A 20,166-nucleotide genomic window follows, 5' to 3' on the forward strand; every position below is an offset into this window, starting at 1 on the left:
TGTTTTGTTGACGTTGAGTGTGAGGTTATTTTCCTGACACCACACTCCGAGGGCCCTCACCTCCTCCCTGTAGGCCGTCTCGTCGTTGTTGGTAATCAAGCCTACCACTGTAGTGTCATCCGCAAACTTGATGATTGAGTTGGAGGCGTGCATGGCCACGCAGTCGTGGGTGAACAGGGAGTACAGGAGAGGGCTCAGAACGCACCCTTGTGGGGCCCCAGTGTTGAGGATCAGCGGGGTGGAGATGTTGTTACCTACCCTCACCACCTGGGGGCGGCCCGTCAGGAAGTCCAGGACCCAGTTGCACAGGGCGGGGTCGAGACCCAGGGTCTCGAGCTTGATGACGAGTTTGGAGGGTACTATGGTGTTAAATGCTGAGCTGTAATCGATGAACAGCATTCTCACATGGGTATTCCTCTTGTCCAGATGGGTTAGGGCAGTGTGCAGTGTGGTTGCGATTGCGTCGTCTGTGGACCTATTGGGTCGGTAAGCAAATTGGAGTGGGTCTAGGGTGTCCGGTAGGGTGGAGGTGATATGGTCCTTGACTAGTCTCTCAAAGCACTTCATGATGACGGAAGTGAGTGCTACGGGGCGGTAGTCGTTTAGCTCAGTTACCTTAGCTTTCTTGGGAACAGGAACAATGGTGGCCCTCTTGAAGCATGTGGGAACAGCAGACTGGGATAAGGATTGATTGAATATGTCCGTAAACACACCAGCCAGCTGGTCTGCGCATGCTCTGAGGACGCGGCTGGGAATGCCGTCTGGGCCTGCAGCCTTGCGAGGGTTAACACGTTTAAATGTTTTACTCACCTCGGCTGCAGTGAAGGAGAGCCCGCAGGTTTTGGTAGGGGGCCGTGTCAGTGGCACTGTATTGTCCTCAAAGCGGGCAAAAAAGTTGTTTAGCCTGTCTGGGAGCAAGACATCCTGGTCCGCGACGGGGCTGGTTTTCTTTTTGTAATCCGTGATTGACTGTAGACCCTGCCACATACCTCTTGTGTCTGAGCTGTTGAATTGCGACTCGATTTTGTCTCTGTACTGGGACTTAGCCTGTTTGATTGCCTTGCGGAGAGAATAGCTACACTGTTTGTATTCGGTCATGCTTCCGGTCACCTTGCCCTGGTTAAAAGCAGTGGTTCGCGCTTTCAGTTTCACGCGAATGCTGCCGTCAATCCACGGTTTCTGGTTTGGGAATGTTTTAATCGTTGCTGTGGGTACGACATCGTCAATGCACTTCCTAATGAACTCGCTCACCGAATCAGCATATTCGTCACTATTGTTGTTGGACGCAATGCGGAACATATTCCAATCCGCGTGATCGAAGCAGTCTTGAAGCGTGGATTCAGATTGGTCGGACCAGCGTTGAACAGACCTGAGCGCGGGAGCTTGTTGTTTGAGTTTCTGTTTGTAGGCTGGAATCAACAAAATGGAGTCGTGGTCAGCTTTTCCGAAAGGGGGGCGGGGGAGGGCCTTATATGCGTCGCGGAAATTAGTATAACAATGATCTAGATTTCGCTGACCCTGGTGCTAAAAGGGGTACGCAGCTGGAGGTTGAATGTTTGAAGGGGAACGGGACTATAACATGTTTGGGAACCAATGGTCTAGGGCAAAACGAAATAATGGATGTAGCTGTGGTCGTAGCTAACTCATGTCTGAATTTGACTAATACAGTGGACTAGGAGCAAAAAATCGTAATGGCATCACCGGCCTGAATCTAATCCAATCTGGAGCTACAGTCAGGCTACATCTGTAAAGCATAGAATAGAATTAGCTTGACCCGAGTTACTGCTCTGATGACACAGACGGCTTCATCAACAACTGTAATGTGTGTTATGTGAAAAGTTTTATTAAAAATACCCAGTTTGATAAACTAGTAGGTTAATTACCCAGATAAGCAGATACAAGTAATATAGTAATTTTGGTTGTGAAGTACATAATCAAAATGCTTTGTGCTTTCTTTATAACAAAATGCAATTTACTACTTGGCTGTCTATTGTACAACCCTGTCACAGGCCCCCCCGGTCAACACCACCTCATAAAATGAGGAAGTACATTGTTTATGAGGATTGCCTGCTGCAGTTGTTCGAGATATGTCCAGCCGAACACGCAACACAGAGAAGACCAGCAAGGGGACCCTTCAGCATCACCTACATGTCCTTGCTTTGAGCATTCCTATAAATGGAACATGGAATACACTTAAACCAGGTTGGTGACATTTGACCTGGTCAAAACTGTTTAGAGTTTTGTCCAAATTCACCTTCATAACCTAGCCTGGTGAAACCAGTCTGATCACTGTGTTTACCATTCTATTTCACTTCACAAATCATAATATCTGAAGTGAAATAAAAGGTGACTCCACCATGCTAATCATAACCACCATCGATAATGTAATCAGTGCTCTGGGAGTGTGTTTGTGTGTGACTGTCCAGTATCTTTGAGGGGCCAGGGGCTGATCTACGCTGCCATGCTCATCAATGGGGCGCTGGTGAAGACCTTACCTCCAGCCTCACCTCTTTCCCACTCACCAATGGTCATAGATTAGGCAGGTTTGAGTCTGGACCTGTTCAAACTTCAACATAGCAACATGCCTATGGTAATTCAACAGTGACTGTGTGTGTATGTGTTCACAGAAACATGTATGGAGCCAGAACATGGAGACTTGCAAGATGATGTGATGAAGTCCAGTCTGACAGATGGGCTTGATACTGATGTCTTTAAATGGAGAGAGACCTGGCACTCAGCATAAAAAAGGTACTAAACAGCTTTTACTTGTATTGACTTTTTTTTATTAATTAATTGAATTGTATCAGTCAATATGGGGAGGGAGAAACCCTATGTATTCTGCACCAGGATCAAGGAACTCCTTTTGTATACGGGAAACCACACAGGAAGGTATGACCACTGTGACATGTTTGCCAAGGTAGCCTCATTTCCATCAGACAACATTATGACAGTATCTGTATCAGCTGGGAATGACAATGAAAGACGCACGTTGTTATATTAGCAGAACACTGCTTCTATGGTAATTATGTAAATGGTGGTTTATTCTACATGGACCTGTTACTACATTTGAATATTATCAAAACACTTTGTTTAGAATATCTACACAAATTCAGCAATTGCATTCTCAAATTACTCTGTAGGCTACTGACCTATTTGAAGCTTCCTCCAGCATCTCACCACACATATATCTGCCTCTATCTCAACCAGCATGAGATTTGTTTGTTGATTGAGTGTGGTGAAACAGCTGCGAGCAAAGCTCTGACAGATGGGTGTGTCTTGATGGTGACAATGACACAACCAAGAAACACCCACATCAAACCACACAGACCCAAGCCAACTGAGGTTTTGCTTCTGTCATGGCCACCAGCATCTTTTGAGGAGCAACCCAAAAAACAAGGCCAAATCAGCAGGTCCAGTTCCCCTTTAAATATAACCTTTAAATATAACCACAATAGCTTTCAACATACCAGTATTGGTGTAAACATTTTAAAGAAATGTTGTTCTAAATAATACATTATAAAAAGAAAAAGTATGTCAAAATATCATTTTTTTTTTTACATAGGTGGTTGCAATGCTGTGAAAAACAGTCGTACTGCACTAGAGTGTTAAAAAACATCGATATGCCCAAAGTTTAGCATTAATTTGCAGGGGACTCATATTTCTTTTTAAAGAAAATAAATCCCCGGTCGTGCTGCCAGCATAATATCCTGCTGCTATGAGAACGGTACTCAATACCGCTGCGCGATAGGAAGCGGGGGTGTCACGTGTGCATGTCCTTGGAAAATAAAACATGTGCTACGTCAAACCGAAGACGGCGTGAATAACAATGCTTTTTATAAATATGGTTGATATAAATCCTGGGTATGTCAGCCACCAATGTTCCATTAAACGATGCCTGCACTATACTTGACTCTTAACATTATAGTTTATCATTAGGGCTCGATTCCTCCTCCTCGGGCTCAATTTTGTTCATTCTATTCTATATTCTGCTCTTGTTCTTTTCTGATCTATTCCATTTCCATTATTAGAAAAGCAATACACCTTGATAAGTTAAATCATTTGATTCATTTTCTCAAGACAACTGCTGATGGCTTGCTATGATTACCCAGCACTGACATGACATTGTTTGTTGTTGCAGTTATGCATAGGCATAGAGCCTTATGCCTACATTATGTCCACTGTCATCAAAGGCTATCAAACGGTTAGTAATAACAATAATAATAAATACCAGAAAATGATAGCAGCTATTTTGTTTAGTGTTTATTTGCAATCAATGAAGGAATTCTGACTGAAAATTATCACATGAGATGAATATCATAACCTGAGAATGTTAAACAATCAGTTTTACACCACCAAAAAGACCCTTTAAACATTGAGTCATCTGAATATGAAAAACCTTCTAATCTTCATATAAACACATATATAGCACCAAAGTGCTACATTTTAAATCTTACAATCATATTTAAACAAATATTAATCATATTAAAAAACATTCACAATTAAAGCCTAATGATCTTTTTAGTTCAATACTATATTCACATGACTGATTAATACAAACTCAATAAAACTTTTTCAATCATTATGTTTAAGCAGAATCATTTTTCATTATATAATTTAATATCTGTGCTACAACGGGTAAATAAATCTAATGGAACTTATCTCTTGCATGGCTGAATGAAAAGAAATGTCTTACTTTTGGTATCTCTCCAGTAACGTTCTTTCGGAAGAAAATCTCTAGAAAAAAAAAAAAAATGAGCCTCCACTCTTCAACATTGAAACCTTTTGACATCCATACAAAAGTTAGCCTTCGCCTGTGCCAGTCTGTTTGTGCTATCATGCCAACTTTGATGTCAATTATTATCATGCCAAACATGACAATTTTGCTGTGAGGCTAGACTGTTGGGCTTGATGCAATGGAGTGGGCAAGAGCACAAACAGATCAACAACAGGGAAGATATGGCTTAGCTATACTCCGAGAAAGAAAAGGTGCTATCTAGAACCTAAAAGGGTTCTTCGGCTGTCCCCATAGGAGAAACCTTTCAAAACCCCTTTTTGGTTGCAAGTAGAACCCTTCTTAGTTCCATATAAAACCCTTTACACAGAGGGTTCTACATGGAACACAAAAGAGTTCTACCAGGAACCAAGAAGGTTTCTTCTATTGGGACACCCAAAGAAGCCTTTTGGAACCCTTTTTTTCTAAGAGTGTATAGCATGAATTGGAACTAAGACACATCATTGGAAAGTATAGCCTTGGGAAACACTAGATCCCGGACCCTGAGATAAATATTTACTGTATTAGTTTCTTATACACTGCCTGAAGAAACGTAAAATAACCAGGTCAGTATGTGGTTACAATCTAACCTAAAATTATAATTACATCATGACATTTGACCTTTACTGAGTAAGTACTTAGATTAAGGTTCATTTCAGTAGCTGTGCTTTCCCCCCAGAGTTATTTGTGCTCATATTGCTCCTTTAACTTGAAAATATCTGAGGAATACCCTAACTAATGAACATGGTCAAAAAATAAGTAATTTGGAACAAGCTAACAGGGGTCCTGGCACCACATTAATTGTTTTACACTCAACAATGCTAAAGGCTAAGCTGTAGTTACAGCTATATTTTTATTTAACTCGGCAAGTCAGTTAAGAACATATTCTTATTTACAATGACGGCCTACCCCGGCCAAACCCTAACGACGCTGGGCCAACTGTGTGCCGTCCTATGGGACTCCCAATCACGTCCGGTTGTGATTACAGCCTGGAATCGAATCAGGGTCTGTAGTGACACATCTAGCACGGAGATGCAGCGCCTTAGACCGCTGCGCCACTCGGGAACCCCTTATATAAACAAGAAATATCTGGTTCCATCAACTATTTTCTTTGTGTACGTTTTTATTAGGTGAAGTACCCCTTTAAATCTCAGATATATTTGATTCTAAATTCATGAATACTATCTTCATGACTTAATTACTATTTAACTACAGTACCGAGTATCTTCATGGCTATGGAAAGCAGGAGAAAACACTGCAAAAAGAAGCGTAATAGCTAAATTGGACAGCTCTTGAAAATAATAATCCTCTCTGATTTGGGAACAGTACTGACCCACCAGGCTTTCGGAAGCTGCGGGTATAGTGAATAATAGATCCAGGCTTGGTCTCCATGGGAAACACTATTGTTCACAATATACTGCCCTGAGTGTCTGATTGCACAGAGCACCTTAAGGGGATTTGTATCAAACTAAGCCAAGCAGTAAGGATTCTCGCTGTCTAATCTCACAATATATCAATGACATTAAAACCAAGCACATTTTTACAATATATTTTTTGTATTCTACAGAAAGTCTACAAAATTAATACAATGTCTAGAAAGCAGCAATAACATTAAACTGTGTTTAAATGTAGGAATGGAAACGACAGAATTTAGGTTTAGAATTAAACATAATATTTGGTAAAACTGTTGGGAGTGTGTGTGTTCAGTTTCCAGTTCCACTGTAGAGCTCAACAGTACTGGAACTCAGGTTCCTGCTCTGCCTTAGCCTCTGGCCACCTGCTGGACTCTGTAAAGAGAACAAGAGAGACAGAGACAGGAGGAGAGAGATAGGGAGACACAGAGAGAGAGAAAATGAAAGAAATACAGATAAAAAATAAAAAATACAAGGTCATGCTTTATCACTAAACTTGATTCTGAAGAGAGAGAATGGTGGGGGTGTTTTTAGAACAGGTATCTTGTTCCTGGGTGAACTAAGGTGAACTATTCAGCAGGCAGCTGATAAGTTGCTACAAGGCCATAATTCAAACTAAGCAATAAGTATGAATGTCGCTATATCAACTAGGGGATGTGTTACCTGAAAGGAGTCATCGTCATCACTTCTCTTGTTCAAATAGTTCAGAGAGGCAGCTCGTTTCATACTGCAAAGAAAAACAAAGCATTTTCATTTTCACTTAAGCAAATTTCGATTAAATGTCTTATGCTTTGGCGAGTGTGTGTGTCTTTGTTCATGTGAGGCCACTGCAGGGTACTGGACCTAGAATGAATAGAGGGGTGTATCATGTTTAATTTGTTTACACATTTGTCAAGTGCATTTCATATTTTTGGATTATGATTTAGTAACTCTGTTACTAAATATCTGCTCAGAATAGCATAGCTTTGTGTGAGATTAATCATTAATATAACAGTACATTTAAGATTATTTTTGTGCTACTTATCTTAAACTGAATCTTATACAGAAATGCTGGGTTGGTGGTCCTAATAAAGAGGAAGACAATAGCTGTGGGAAAAAAACCCACTGGAGCATTATCCTTAACCAAAAACGCAGTGTCAGACTTCAGGTGCTGTAGTTGCAGAAACACAATTAAGATAATGAAGATTGGAGTGGAGAGGGGATAAAACTTTTTTTTTTAGATACTTGGTTAAAATAATCTCCAATGTGTGAATATTGTCATCTACATATATATATACAGTGGGGAGAACAAGTATTTGATACACTGCCGATTTTGCAGGTTTTCCTACTTACAAAGCATGTAGAGGTCTGTCATTTTTATCATAGGTACACTTCAACTGTGAGAGACGGAATCTAAAACAAAAATCCAGAAAATCACATTGTATGATTTTTAAGTAATTAATTTGCATTTTATTGCATGACATAAGTATTTGATCACCTACCAACCAGTAAGAATTCCGGCTCTCACAGACCTGTTAGTTTTTCTTTAAGAAGCCCTCCTGTTCTCCACTCATTACCTGTATTAACTGCACCTGTTTGAACTCGTTACCTGTATAAAAGACACCTGTCCACACACTCAATCAAACAGACTCCAACCTCTCCACAATGGCCAAGACCAGAGAGCTGTGTAAGGACATCAGGGATAAATTGTAGACCTGTACAAGGCTGGGATGGGCTACAGGACAATAGCCAAGCAGCTTGGTGAGAAGGCAACAACTGTTGGCACAATTATTAGAAAATGGAAGAAGTTCAAGATGACGGTCAATCACCCTCGGTCTGGGGCTCCATGCAAGATCTCACCTCGTGGGGCATCAATGATCATGAGGAATGTGAGGGATCAGCCCAGAACTACACGGCAGGACCTGGTCAATGACCTGAAGAGAGCTGGGACCACAGTCTCAAAGAAAACCATTAGTAACACACTACGCCGTCATGGATTAAAATCCTGCAGCGCACGCAAGGTCCCCCTGCTCAAGCCAGCGCATGTCCAGGCCCGTCTGAAGTTTGCCAATGACCATCTGGATGATCCAGAGGAGGAATGGGAGAAGGTCATGTGGTCTGATGAGACAAAAATAGAGCTTTTTGCTCTAAACTCCACTCGCCGTGTTTGGAGGAATAGAAGGATGAGTACAACCCCAAGAACACCATCCCAACCGTGAAGCATGGAGGTGGAAACATCATTCTTTGGGGATGCTTTTCTGCAAAGGGGACAGGACGACTGCACCGTATTGAAGGGAGGATGGACGGGGCCATGTATCGCGAGATCTTGACCAACAACCTCCTTCCCTCAGTAAGAGCATTGAAGATGGGTCGTGGCTGGGTCTTCCAGCATGACAACGACCCGAAACACACAGCCAGGGCAACTAAGGAGTGGCTCCGTAAGAAGCATCTCAAGGTCCTGGAGTGGCCTAGCCAGTCTCCAGACCTGAACCCAATAGAAAATCTTTGGAGGGAGCCGAAAGTCCGTATTGCCCAGCGACAGCCCCGAAACCTGAAGGATCTGGAGAAGGTCTGTATGGAGGAGTGGGCCAAAATCCCTGCTGCAGTGTGTGCAAACCTGGTCAAGAACTACAGGAAACGTATGATCTCTGTAATTGCAAACTAAGGTTTCTGTACCAAATATTCAGTTCTGCTTTTCTGATGTATCAAATACTTATGTCATGCAATAAAATGCAAATTAATTAATTAAAAATCATACAATGTGATTTTCTGGATTTTTGTTTTAGATTCCTTCTCTCACAGTTGAAGTGTACCTATGATAAAAATTACAGACCTCTACATGCTTTGTAAGTAGGAAAACCTGCAAAATTGTCAGTGTATCAAATACTTGTTCTCCCCACTGTATATATCTCAATAATCTCAATAGTGTCAAAATACCATTTTATATATATATAAAATGGTATTTTGACACTATTGAGACAGCATGGAAATCAGATGGGGATACAGGCAGGTGGGAGAAACATTGTACTGAAATTAATCACGTTTGACATTATTGGCTATTTTGGCATTTAAAGCCCCATTCAGCCGCCAAAGCACCTAATTTCCTCAGCCACTTTGTGATGCAAATATATCTTTTTTAACCTTTCCCACATTCAAGTCATTTCACATCTTTTCTTATTAGCCTCATGAACATAGCAACTTGGCTGCAGCTTCTATCTGTGCTAGAATGGTTGAGAAGGCCATAAAATGAAAAAATAAATAGGATATCGGTAACAGCCCAGAATATCCACACCGGTGCATCCCTAATTGAATGTCTAAAACCAGATCGAAAGTATGTAGTCAGGTCCAAAATTATTGGCAAAAGATTAGCAGACAAAAATTGTATAGAATAAATAATAAATACTGAGCAATATAATTTATATTATTTTTTACAATTATAATATTTTATACTAATACAATTGCTCAGAGAAATAGATTTTGTTTAACAAGTAATACATAAATAAAACTCTCTAAAAGACAAGGATCAAATATATTGGCACCCCTGTTTAATACTCCAGGACCTTCCTCTTGCGAAGATAATGACACTGAGACTTATTCAAAAAAGAAATATGAGATTGGAGAACACATTGGGAGTGCTCTTAGACCATTCCTCCATACAGAATCTGTCCAGATCCTTGATATCCTTTGTCTGCACTTATGGAAAACCCTCTTCAATTCAAATCACAGGCTTTCAAATGGGGTTCGGCGACTGAGATGGCCATTGCAATAAAACATAGTGGTCAATTAACAATTTGGGGTTATTGTCTTGCTGGAAGATCCACTTGCGGCCAAGTTTCAGGCTCCTGGCAGAGGCAACCAGGTTTTTGGCGAAAATGTCCTAGTACTAAAGTTCATGATGGAAATTAGATTGGGATACAGGCAGGTGGGAGAAACATTGGGATACGTGACTGCGGGGATTGAACTCTGGGCCGCATTCCAAACACTTAAAAGACACACCCTCTCTCCTCAGCCCTCAAATTAAGTGGACTTCTGATGACGAATCATGACGTCTGACGAGTTGACATTTGCAGGGCAAGGGAAGAATGAATTCATTATAAATGGACCGCTCCTGCCCAGGAAATTTGTCACTTCTTCATCCCACGATCGTGTTTTTAGTCATCATGGAACTGGTGTGTGTGCCTTATATGCGTTACAGTCAATTATGATTGCATTTCATATCTTGGCTAGAAGACAACGCATACATAGACATCGAAGGCCATCCTACTATATCAGGTAAATCGAAAATTACAAATGTATAAGTGTGATTTCCAAAAGCTAACCAAACAAAAACATCATTACTTTTATGACACGTGTTTGAGCAGTCATGTGCATTAGTAGCACAATTTGTAACTTATTTACATTAGTTTTTACTTACACTTGTATGTTGACTTCTCCATATTAAGTGTTGGTTAAGTTTTGGCGAACTTTTCTTAGAGGATGTACAATCATCGCAAATTGAATTATGGGGCGTTTCAGGCCCGGAGTGAACGAGGGCTGAGGGGTTTACGTTGCCAACTTCCCTTGTTTGGCTTATCATTTGCAACAACGACAAAGGTGGCCGCGGGAATCCCCCAAGGGCATAAGGCAAGGGTAAGTGGAGGAGGGTGTGTCTTTTACAAGTATAAAACGTAGCCAAACACTTAAAAGACACACCCTATCCCCTCAGCCCTCAAATTAAGTGGACACTTCTGATGACGTATCATGACGTCTGAAGAATATACACTTGCAGGGCAAGGGAGGAAGGAATGATTTTTAAAATGGATCACTCTTGGCCGGAAATTCGTCACTTGTTCATCCCGCGATGATTGTGTTTTCAGCCACCGGTAGCTTGTGGGTGCTTTATATGCGCTACAGTCAATTATGAGTGCATATCTACTTATATTAAATATATAATTATTAATATATACCTACTGTATGATAGCTAGCAAATTAATTAGCTAACTAACATTAGCCTGCCTAGTTGGAACTTCTGAAGAATGAAAATGTTTTATTTCTACAATTTCCAAAAGATAACCAAACAAAAACATTACTTTTTACGAGACGTGTGTGTGCCGTCATGTTCATTAGTTGCACATTTTTTAACTTATTTGCATTTGTTTTTACTTACACTTGTATGTTGACTTCTCCATTGATGTTGTTTTAAAGTTTTTGCAGACTTTACCAGTTTCTATGGTAAATATTTCCTTAACTCATCTTGAACTGCAATGTTGGTTAAGGGCTTGTAAGTAAGCATTTCAAGGTAAGGTCTACACTTGTATTTGGCGCATGTGACAAATTTGATTTGATTTGCCAGAGGCAACACTGGGGTCTGAAGTTATCATGTAATTGTCAAAGCATTTTATTCTCTGATCCTTGCCACTTTTATGGCCATTTAGAGCCAATTGAATGAAAAAGTCTTACATGTTGTACCTTTAAAGCAGCAAAAATGTTAACTGTGCATGGGGTGTGAGGACTCACTAGGTACTGTGTGTTTGTGCATGTTTGTCTCTCTTACTGGGGGTTGCGTGGGTCGGGGGGACCGTTCCCCTGTAGTTTCTTCACCAGCATCTCGCTGCTTCGCCGTATGACGTCCCGGAGCCTCCCCATCGATCCTGCTCTCCTCAAAACCCAACTGCCATCCTGAAACAACGCCCAGGGTCAGACAGTCCTGTAAACTCAGTCTCCCAATCCATTCCTGATAGACCCCAGGGGGTGTGCACATTTTTATTCCAGTCCAGCCCAAACATATCAGATTGCTTTGACAAATTGTCTCCAAAAAGCATCAGCAATAAATCTAGGCTGCCGGCCTGAAACTTCCTTCACCATACCCAATGTGTTTTTTTGCGCTGGCCCTAGAACAAAAACATGCAGACCTTGTAGCTCTCCAGGGTTGTATCTCAATCTAGTAAAGTGGCTTACTCATACTCACCATGTCTCCTTTCCTTCATCTGTTATGGTGGGTTAGGGATAGTACTGGACGATTAAAAATCAAGTCCACAAATTGGTAGCCACCCTATGGTTTTATACTGTTCAGTATTTTTCAGACCAGTACAAATGAAGGCTGCAGATGAGAAGAAGCTACCAAACCCTGCCCTCGCTAAGGCATAGTCAAGGGCATTATTTCAAAATCAGTACTTCTCCAGTAGGGGGCAGGAGAGATAGGAATTTACAGTGTGTTGAAGATAACTGTACATTTCAAACAAGAATCCATGAATAAGATGAAGCTGTAGAATTGTTCTTTGCTTTGAGAAACTAGTCTTTGATGACCCACTGAAACCTTCAGTCCTTAAACTGACACTAAGTCCAAACTTCAAGGGAGAATGTACAAGGTGGTGAAATGTAATTGGATTAATCTGCAGCCTATTGCTGTGTGATACATTTTTAGTATGGCAGAGAAGCTATCATGTGCCAGAGCTTCCGGGTAGTGATAGGTCAATGGACTCCAGAGGGAGGGAGGAGAGCATATCGGATGTGCGGTTCCCCCTCAGGTTGGTTTACACAAGCATCCAGCCAAAGAAAAGCCCAAAATGAAAGTCTTTATTTTCAGTCGATGTCAAACAAGGTTAAGAGACACATTCATCACAACACAACAAGCGAGGGTGTGCGTAGGCCTACACAATGCCGTGACAGGAGAATCAGTAATGGTGAGCACAACGTTCTACAGATGGACCGATGAAAAAAATATGACACAGCAAAATTGCTCCACTACATAGGCCTACCAGCCAGTGTCAGAATTGGCTAGCTCTACTATTACTGCTAATTTTATATATATATATATATTTTAAATCTGTTAGCAGTGTTCACTGAGATGCTAAAATGCCACAGTTAGGTGGAATTGCATTTTCATATGGTAACAATAGTGTAATTACTTTTAACTACACATGAACTATTTTAACTCATAGTACCGCATCTGTTTTGGTATAGCACATGCACTTTCTTTTAAACCATTATCTGTAAATGTACTATGATTGAGTATAGACCTGCACTGATTGTGAAACAGTTATTATATATTCTTTAAAGTGCTTAGAGTAATAACATGGCATACAGGCAACTTCAATTTGGTGGTGTTGGCTAATGCTGAAACGACTGGCTAGCTAGAAGGTTAGTTACAAGTACTACACTAAAATACATTGTTTCCCCTCATTCTATATTTATACTAACTAAACTAAAAGTGACAAACATGGGAAATATAAAAGAAACTGGGACAAGTAGTGGACATCCGTGAGTACATTTCAAGAAACAGCGTTGTTTGAAACATTTTTACAGTGAGGAAACATAACTGTTCAACGACACCTCACAATATGATCACACCCAACTTCAATCCCCAACTGAAAGTCGATCTTTAAGCTGCTATAAGCATAGCATAATAGTCATCAGCAGCGTTCATAAAATCCAATGTCAATTTATAACGTATAGCTTTTGAGCAGCCAGCTAGGTCACATGTTACTGTGTTCAAGGTAACTAGGTTGTTGGCTGACAAGATAGCTAACCTTGGTCATTTCATGTGTGCCTTGGCTGTTCATAGTGGTGTCATAAACTAACATAAGCTGTTATGACTGCCTTACGCCATGGCAGCGTAAAGTAGGATTTTAAGACGAGAGGATAACAAGAGGGAGAGCTGTGTGAGGAACAAGAGGACCATCAAGCTAAATCCAAATAATGGACCTCACGAAATTTCCCTCAAGCTTACAAAGTCAAATACAACAACTTTGTGCGGCAGTGTACATTAATTTGTGTGTTTCTGCTGTTTGAGTCCCTTTTCAATGGCTACTTCAAAACATGAAACAATATCTCTTGCTTGGCGCATAATTACATATTATATATTTTTCAAGATATGGGTTTGGAGAAGCAATTTGCAAAATGCCATTAAATTCAAACATTTATTCCACAGTTAGCAAGCTGTTCCTCTTTAAAAAGTCAATACCATAGGCAGGCAATGACAAACTTATGCCTATATAATAATAATAATAATAGCTTAAAATATTAAGCAATTGCTTAGAGGGACAATGCAAAGAAATAAGCATTATGATAAACACTATGCTATATAAGAAACTATTTCAAAGTAAACAAAAACAGGAGACAGATACACTCATCTCAATAACACAAGTCATCGATGTGTAAACTCAAAAGGTGCTTGCAAGTGGCGACGTGACTTGGAATCATAACAGTGTCACAATATTTGTTTATTTTCTTACACTTGCTCCTATATAACATAATAGTACGCATACATATTTTACAAGGGTCACGGTCACACTTAAAACAAGTAGCAAGATGAGAAAATTAGTGAAAATAATAAAAAAGGCACCTAGGTAGTTGAATCCCGGTCAAATGTCAGGACAGAAAGCTGGCTGCAGCTAAATATAAACCACTACTGTAGCTAGTTGCTCTTCAGTGGCAAATAATGTTATCGCGACAAAACGGGGTAAAAATTCTGATGGTAGTGGACTAATAATTGATGCCGTTATAACTGCTTGTTGGAAATATGAAAATCAATTTAAAAACAATCGTATTTGCATACAAGGAGAACAGAAGAGGGAAAATCAAACAACCAATCCGAAGCTTTGATAGGTAAGTTTCCAGTGTTCAATTGGCCTCTGGTGCCACTGTCCAACATCTCTTATTGGTTAGAATATCATACACACTATACAAGTGATGACACAGCAAGAGAAAGGGAGAGACAGAGGGGGAGAGATGGATAGAGGAAGAGAAGGGCTGAAAGATGATGCAGCACGATGAGAGAAATCAGTGGGCATGAATGAGCGAGGAAGATAACTAGAGAGAAAAAGAGGGATAAAGAAAACACAAGAAGAAGATGGCAAGAGACAAGAGGTAGAGTGTGGAAGATAGAGAACATGCGTGGCAGTGTGAGAGAGACAAAGGAGGGGAGAGAGAGGGAGCGGTGAAAGGGATAATCAGTTTGGGCCAGGATTTGGAGTGGGGATGAAGGAGGAGTCCTCCATGAGATATTAGAAGAGGCTTCACACAGAGGAAATGACGAGGGGCATCCATTTTGATTCGATTGGCGTGGTTTTGATTGGTTGGCTTGATTGGTTGAGAAGAGTGAGGCGGAGGAAGGTCATCCCGCTGATTTAGGCCTAATGAATGAATGAACGAAGGACAAAGAGAGAAGAGAACAAGAAGAAAAGTGGAGAGCGAAAGAGACCGATACAAGAGAGATTGAGGAGAGAGTGAGAGAAACAGAATGGGGAGAAAGACCGATACAACAAAAAAGAGAAAGAAGAAAAATACAGGCAGAAAAACACAAGGTTAACACACCATTCTAGAGGAACATAGCAAGATTAGAAGATCAACGCTTAGAACATTATTTTATGACCAATATAAATCAAATCAGTATCAAACATGACTGCACACTTGCATTTGTCATAAAGAATTAAATGTAGAAGACGGACCGTGTAGGGCCACAAATGATTGACAATTATAAAAATCACAGTAATCATTTGAAAGGGTTTAGAGAAGACAAAGCTTTTGTAGTATTCGCTACGCTGCACTGAACGCAATATCGATGAGTCAGCTAATGACATAATCAGTGTGAACCGCAGTGGGACTCGAGGGGCACCTTGGCAGTCTGCTCACCCTGCAATGCAGCGTGCACCTAGCCATCTACAGTAGGGGGCAGGGCTGTGGAGAATCTGCTTTAAAACTGATAAGAAACCATTATACACCGAGTATACTAAACACTAGGAACACCTTCCTAATATTGAACAGCCTCAATTCGTCAAGGCATGGACTCTACAAGGTGTCGAAAGAGTTCCACAGGGATGCTGGCCCATGTTGACTCCAATGCTTCCCACAGTCTTGTCAAGTTGGCTGGATATCCTTTGGGTGGTGGACCATTCTTGATACACACGGGAAACTGTTGAAGGTGAAAAACCCAGCAGCGTTGCAGTTCTTGACACAAACCGGTGCGCCTGGCACCTACTACCATACCCCGTTCAAAGGCACTTACATTTTTTGCCTTGCCCATTCACCCTCTGAATGGCACAATCCATGTCTCAAGGCTTAAAAATCCCTCTTCAACCTTTCTCCTCCCCTTCATCTACACTGATTGAAGTATAAGGGATTATAGCTTTCACCTGGTCAGTCTGTCACGTATACCTAGTATATATTAAACCAAGTATAATATATGTTATTAGAGGATATTAGGTTATTAATAACATGTCTTCTGGATTGACAAGTGCTCATCGAACATCTCATTCCAAAATCATGGGCATTAATATCGAGTTGGTCCCCCCTTTGCTGCTATAACAGCCTCCACTCTTCTGTGAAGGCTTTCCACTAGATGTTGGAACATTGCTGCGGGGACTTGCTTCCATTCAGCAACAAGAGCATTAGTGAGGTTGGGCATTGATGTTGGGCGATTAGGCCTGGCTCGCAGTCAGCATTCCAATTCATTCCAAAGGTGTTCGATGGGGTTGAGGTCAGGGCTCTGTACAGGGCAGTCAAGTTCTTCCACACCAATCTCGACAAACCATTTCTGTATGGCGTTGTGCACAGGGCATTGTCATGCTGAAACAGGAAAGGGCCTTCCCCAAACTGTTGCCACAAAGTTGGAAGCACAGAATCGTCTAGAATGTAATTGTATGCTGTAGCGTTAAGATCTCCCTTCACTGGAACTAAGGGGCCTAGCCTAAACCATGAAACTCAGCCCAGCCCAAACCATGAAAAACAGCCTCAGACCATTATTCCTTCTCCACCAAACTTTACAGTTGGCTCTATGCATTGGCGCAGGTAGCGTCCTCCTAGCATCCGCCAAACCCGGGTTCATCCATCGGACTGCCATCGAAACCCATTTCGTGAAGCTCCCAAACGAACAGTTATTGTGCTGACGTTGCTTGAAAAGGCAGTTTGGAACTCGGTAGTGAGTGAGGACAGATGATTTTTACGCACTTCAACTGTCCCATTCTGTGAGCTTGTGTTGCCTACCACTTCGCGGCTGAGCCGTTGTTGCTCCTAGACATTTCCACATCACAATAACAGCACTTACAGTTGAGCGGGGCAGCTCTAGCAGGGCAGAAATTGACGAACTGACTTGTTAAGGTGGCATCCTATGACGGTGCCACGTTGAAAGTCACTGAGCTCTTTAGTAAGGCCATTCTACTGCCAATGTTTGTCTATGGAGATTGCATGGCGGTGAAATAGCCGAATATACTAATTTGAAGGGGTGTCCACATACTTTAGTATATATTTTACAGTACATATGCACTCAATCAATGCCTTCCTAAATAATATAAGAAGGCTTAGGTGTGTGTGTCTGTGCAGTGCACTCACCCCGTTCCAGTCCACGCTGCCGTCCTCCCCTGCTTCGGAGGGGCTCTCATATTTTACGCTGCTCAGACTCTCCCTGCTCCTCCTCCTGTCTCCGTCTCTCTGCAGCTCCACCCCACCCTGAACAAAACACACAAATCCTTCCAATATAATTTCACCTTTGGTTCTTGCATTATTATTGAAAGTAATTGGTGCAACTGATTGGTAAAAAAAAAAAAAAATCTGTAAACCATGCAGTCACAAACACACAATCAAGCAAAATAGTCCATGAATATACTGTACGGATGTGCCCTGCATCAAAGGCAAGCAAGAAATAAGGAAATAGTAATACTCAATATGCAACAATAGATCTTAAAGTCTCTGTGAATGTCTACATTCAGTTCAAGCATTTCCATAACTGAATATACACAAGTTTGGATTTCAGTGTGGATTTAAGCTTGAACGTGTGTGCGTTTTTATACATTTGAGGGTTAATGTGTGTGTGTGTGAGAGAGCGAAGCTGACCTGTTTTCGGGACCTCAAGGCACACTCCTCCAGGGTCTCAGCGGCCTCCATCTTGCCTTGCCGGCGGTACAGAGCTCCCAGATTACGTAGCGTGGTGTTGACAGTGGGGCTGATAGACACACACACACACACACACACACCCAAGGTCACTTCAAAATCACTGCAGTGACTACAGAGATGCTAATCAGTACCATTCCTTTACTTCGGTAGTGCTTCCAAGTCTTTAAGTGGACTTATTTTTTTACCTGTTCACCTTGCAGTTTTTATACCAGCCGCCATAATCTCCATAGCCGTCTTTGCTCTGGTGATAGTGGGATAGAGAAGGGAAAAAAACACCACAAAAAGGGAAACACCTCACATTTTCCAAAATGACTCAGCTATTTGACATCAAACACAGTGGGGCAACATCCTGCTTACAGAAAACAGAATTTAAACCTGTCCAGACCACCACTACTGACTGTTAGCAATGTGCACCGTCCCTTGAGGCGTGCTTGGGAAAAGCTATTTGTTGTTTCAGTTAGCAGGAAGTTGCTGCCTCAGTGTATGAGGTCATATCGCTGCGTCTACCCAAAATAAGCATTCTTCCCCCTAATTTTTGTCATTTAGCAGATGCTCTTATCCAGAGCAACTTACAGCAGTGAGTACATACATTTGAATGTTTTCTTACTGGTCCCCCATGGGAATTAAACCCCCAACCCTGGTGATTTCAAGCGCCATGCTCTACCAACTGAGCAACACGGGACCAGACCGAATTGACAAGTAAATAGGCGTTCCTTATAAAAATTGGCACCCCTGCCACATGTCCGTTCATGCCCGCTTGCTCACACACACTTTACCTTGCACTCCTCCCGCTCCTCGGCATGCATCCAGATGGGTTTGTTCTCAGCTGCAGAGAGGAGAAAGAGAAAGGTGTGCTGTGTGCTGGCAAAAACATCCCCAACGAGTAACAGACAGGCGTTGAACAAATGGTAGGATACAGACGTAGACAGCTGCACCTTGCTGACATGTAGGCAACATTAGTTCAACTTTGTTCCTTTTTTTCGTGTGACAAGATCGTATCGCAAGATCGTATCGCAACCTCTCAATCTCAGTAATGGTTTGAGATAGGTTGAAACGGCGTTTAAAACAGAGACCAGAGTTCTGATAATCCCTCCAATTCATCCCCACCCCACCCCCTCACAGAATCAATTGAGACCTATTTGTTAATTAACCGTGCATTATATTGGCATGGTAAGAAACTCAAGAGAGAGACAAGGTCACAATTCTGCCTCAAATTTATTGAGAATATGGAAAAAGAAATGCGTGAAAAAAAAAAATTAGGCATGAAAGGCACTTGTGTGTAAAAATACTAAAACCTCAAATCAAAGTCAACCCATCATTTCACATGTTACATCTTGAGGAGATATACCTTTGATGAAAGCATTTAATTTCATTATGGATAAAAAATAAATGAAGCATATTTAATTGATTTCATAAAAATGTCAAAATAAAATGAACAGAATATTGTCAATGTCAAAAACATTCAATAAACTCAACATAACATGTGACTGTGAAAGACAATGAAAAATACACGTGGTAGCTTACTTAAAATATCTTGGCATGTTCAGCCTGAAAAACACTATCATAATGAAGACAAACTTTGGACAGTGTATGATAACCAACCTTTGTTTTCTTTACAGCGACATAAGTATTATGCTAGTAGTTATAAGTGGTCATGTATGTTATGTATAAAAAATACATGTGATCCTATAACAGTGTTACGAAGGCATTGTGTCACACTACTTCAAGAAGGGATTTCCAAAGAAAGAATTAAAATAAGAGACGACTTCATGACAGAAGAACCAAAAAATACCAAAACCAAAAAATCAATGCCACTATTATATAAAGTATAACAAAGTATGGAATTTTACACAAGACAAAAAACAAAACAAAAAAACACACGAAACTAACAAAGTCTAGACAATTCCATGCCCTCATGCATGAAGACACACAAAACCGAGACTTAAATATCTCTGTATCGCAAATGGTAATAAATAATTAAATGGTGAGCAATATAATAAGCAACACCTATGTAAACCAAGTTGGATTTTGTTCTTGTTCCAGATATGTGCATTTTTCACTATGGGAAAACCCCCACCAATGTTTCCACTTACCTTCATTGCTATGTATCATATGCACATGCTCAGTGATTATCCT

General features: G+C 41.1%; 1 protein-coding gene across 2 annotated transcripts in view; it reads right to left on the bottom strand.

Moving 5' to 3' along the window:
* Window positions 1–6,304: 6,304 nt before the first annotated feature.
* The window catches only part of LOC139566933 (kinesin light chain 1-like), a 31,085-nt gene continuing 17,223 nt past the window's right edge, over window positions 6,305–20,166 (bottom strand). Inside the window, exons 10-16 of one of the 2 annotated variants that reach the window (XM_071388313.1) lie at window positions 18,807–18,856; window positions 18,216–18,271; window positions 17,971–18,079; window positions 17,470–17,586; window positions 11,696–11,820; window positions 6,847–6,910; window positions 6,305–6,558 (exon numbers count right to left, since the gene is read on the bottom strand). In XM_071388313.1, the coding sequence (XP_071244414.1) occupies window positions 6,475–6,558; window positions 6,847–6,910; window positions 11,696–11,820; window positions 17,470–17,586; window positions 17,971–18,079; window positions 18,216–18,271; window positions 18,807–18,856 (605 nt within the window). In that variant the 3' untranslated portion in view covers window positions 6,305–6,474. Of the gene's footprint in view, window positions 6,559–6,846; window positions 6,911–11,695; window positions 11,821–12,702; window positions 15,276–17,469; window positions 17,587–17,970; window positions 18,080–18,215; window positions 18,272–18,806; window positions 18,857–20,166 lie in introns of those variants that run through there. The other variant, XM_071388323.1, reaches the window with a different exon arrangement.

Source organism: Salvelinus alpinus, chromosome 2, assembly GCF_045679555.1.
Source record: "Salvelinus alpinus chromosome 2, SLU_Salpinus.1, whole genome shotgun sequence".
NCBI lineage: Eukaryota > Metazoa > Chordata > Actinopteri > Salmoniformes > Salmonidae > Salvelinus > Salvelinus alpinus.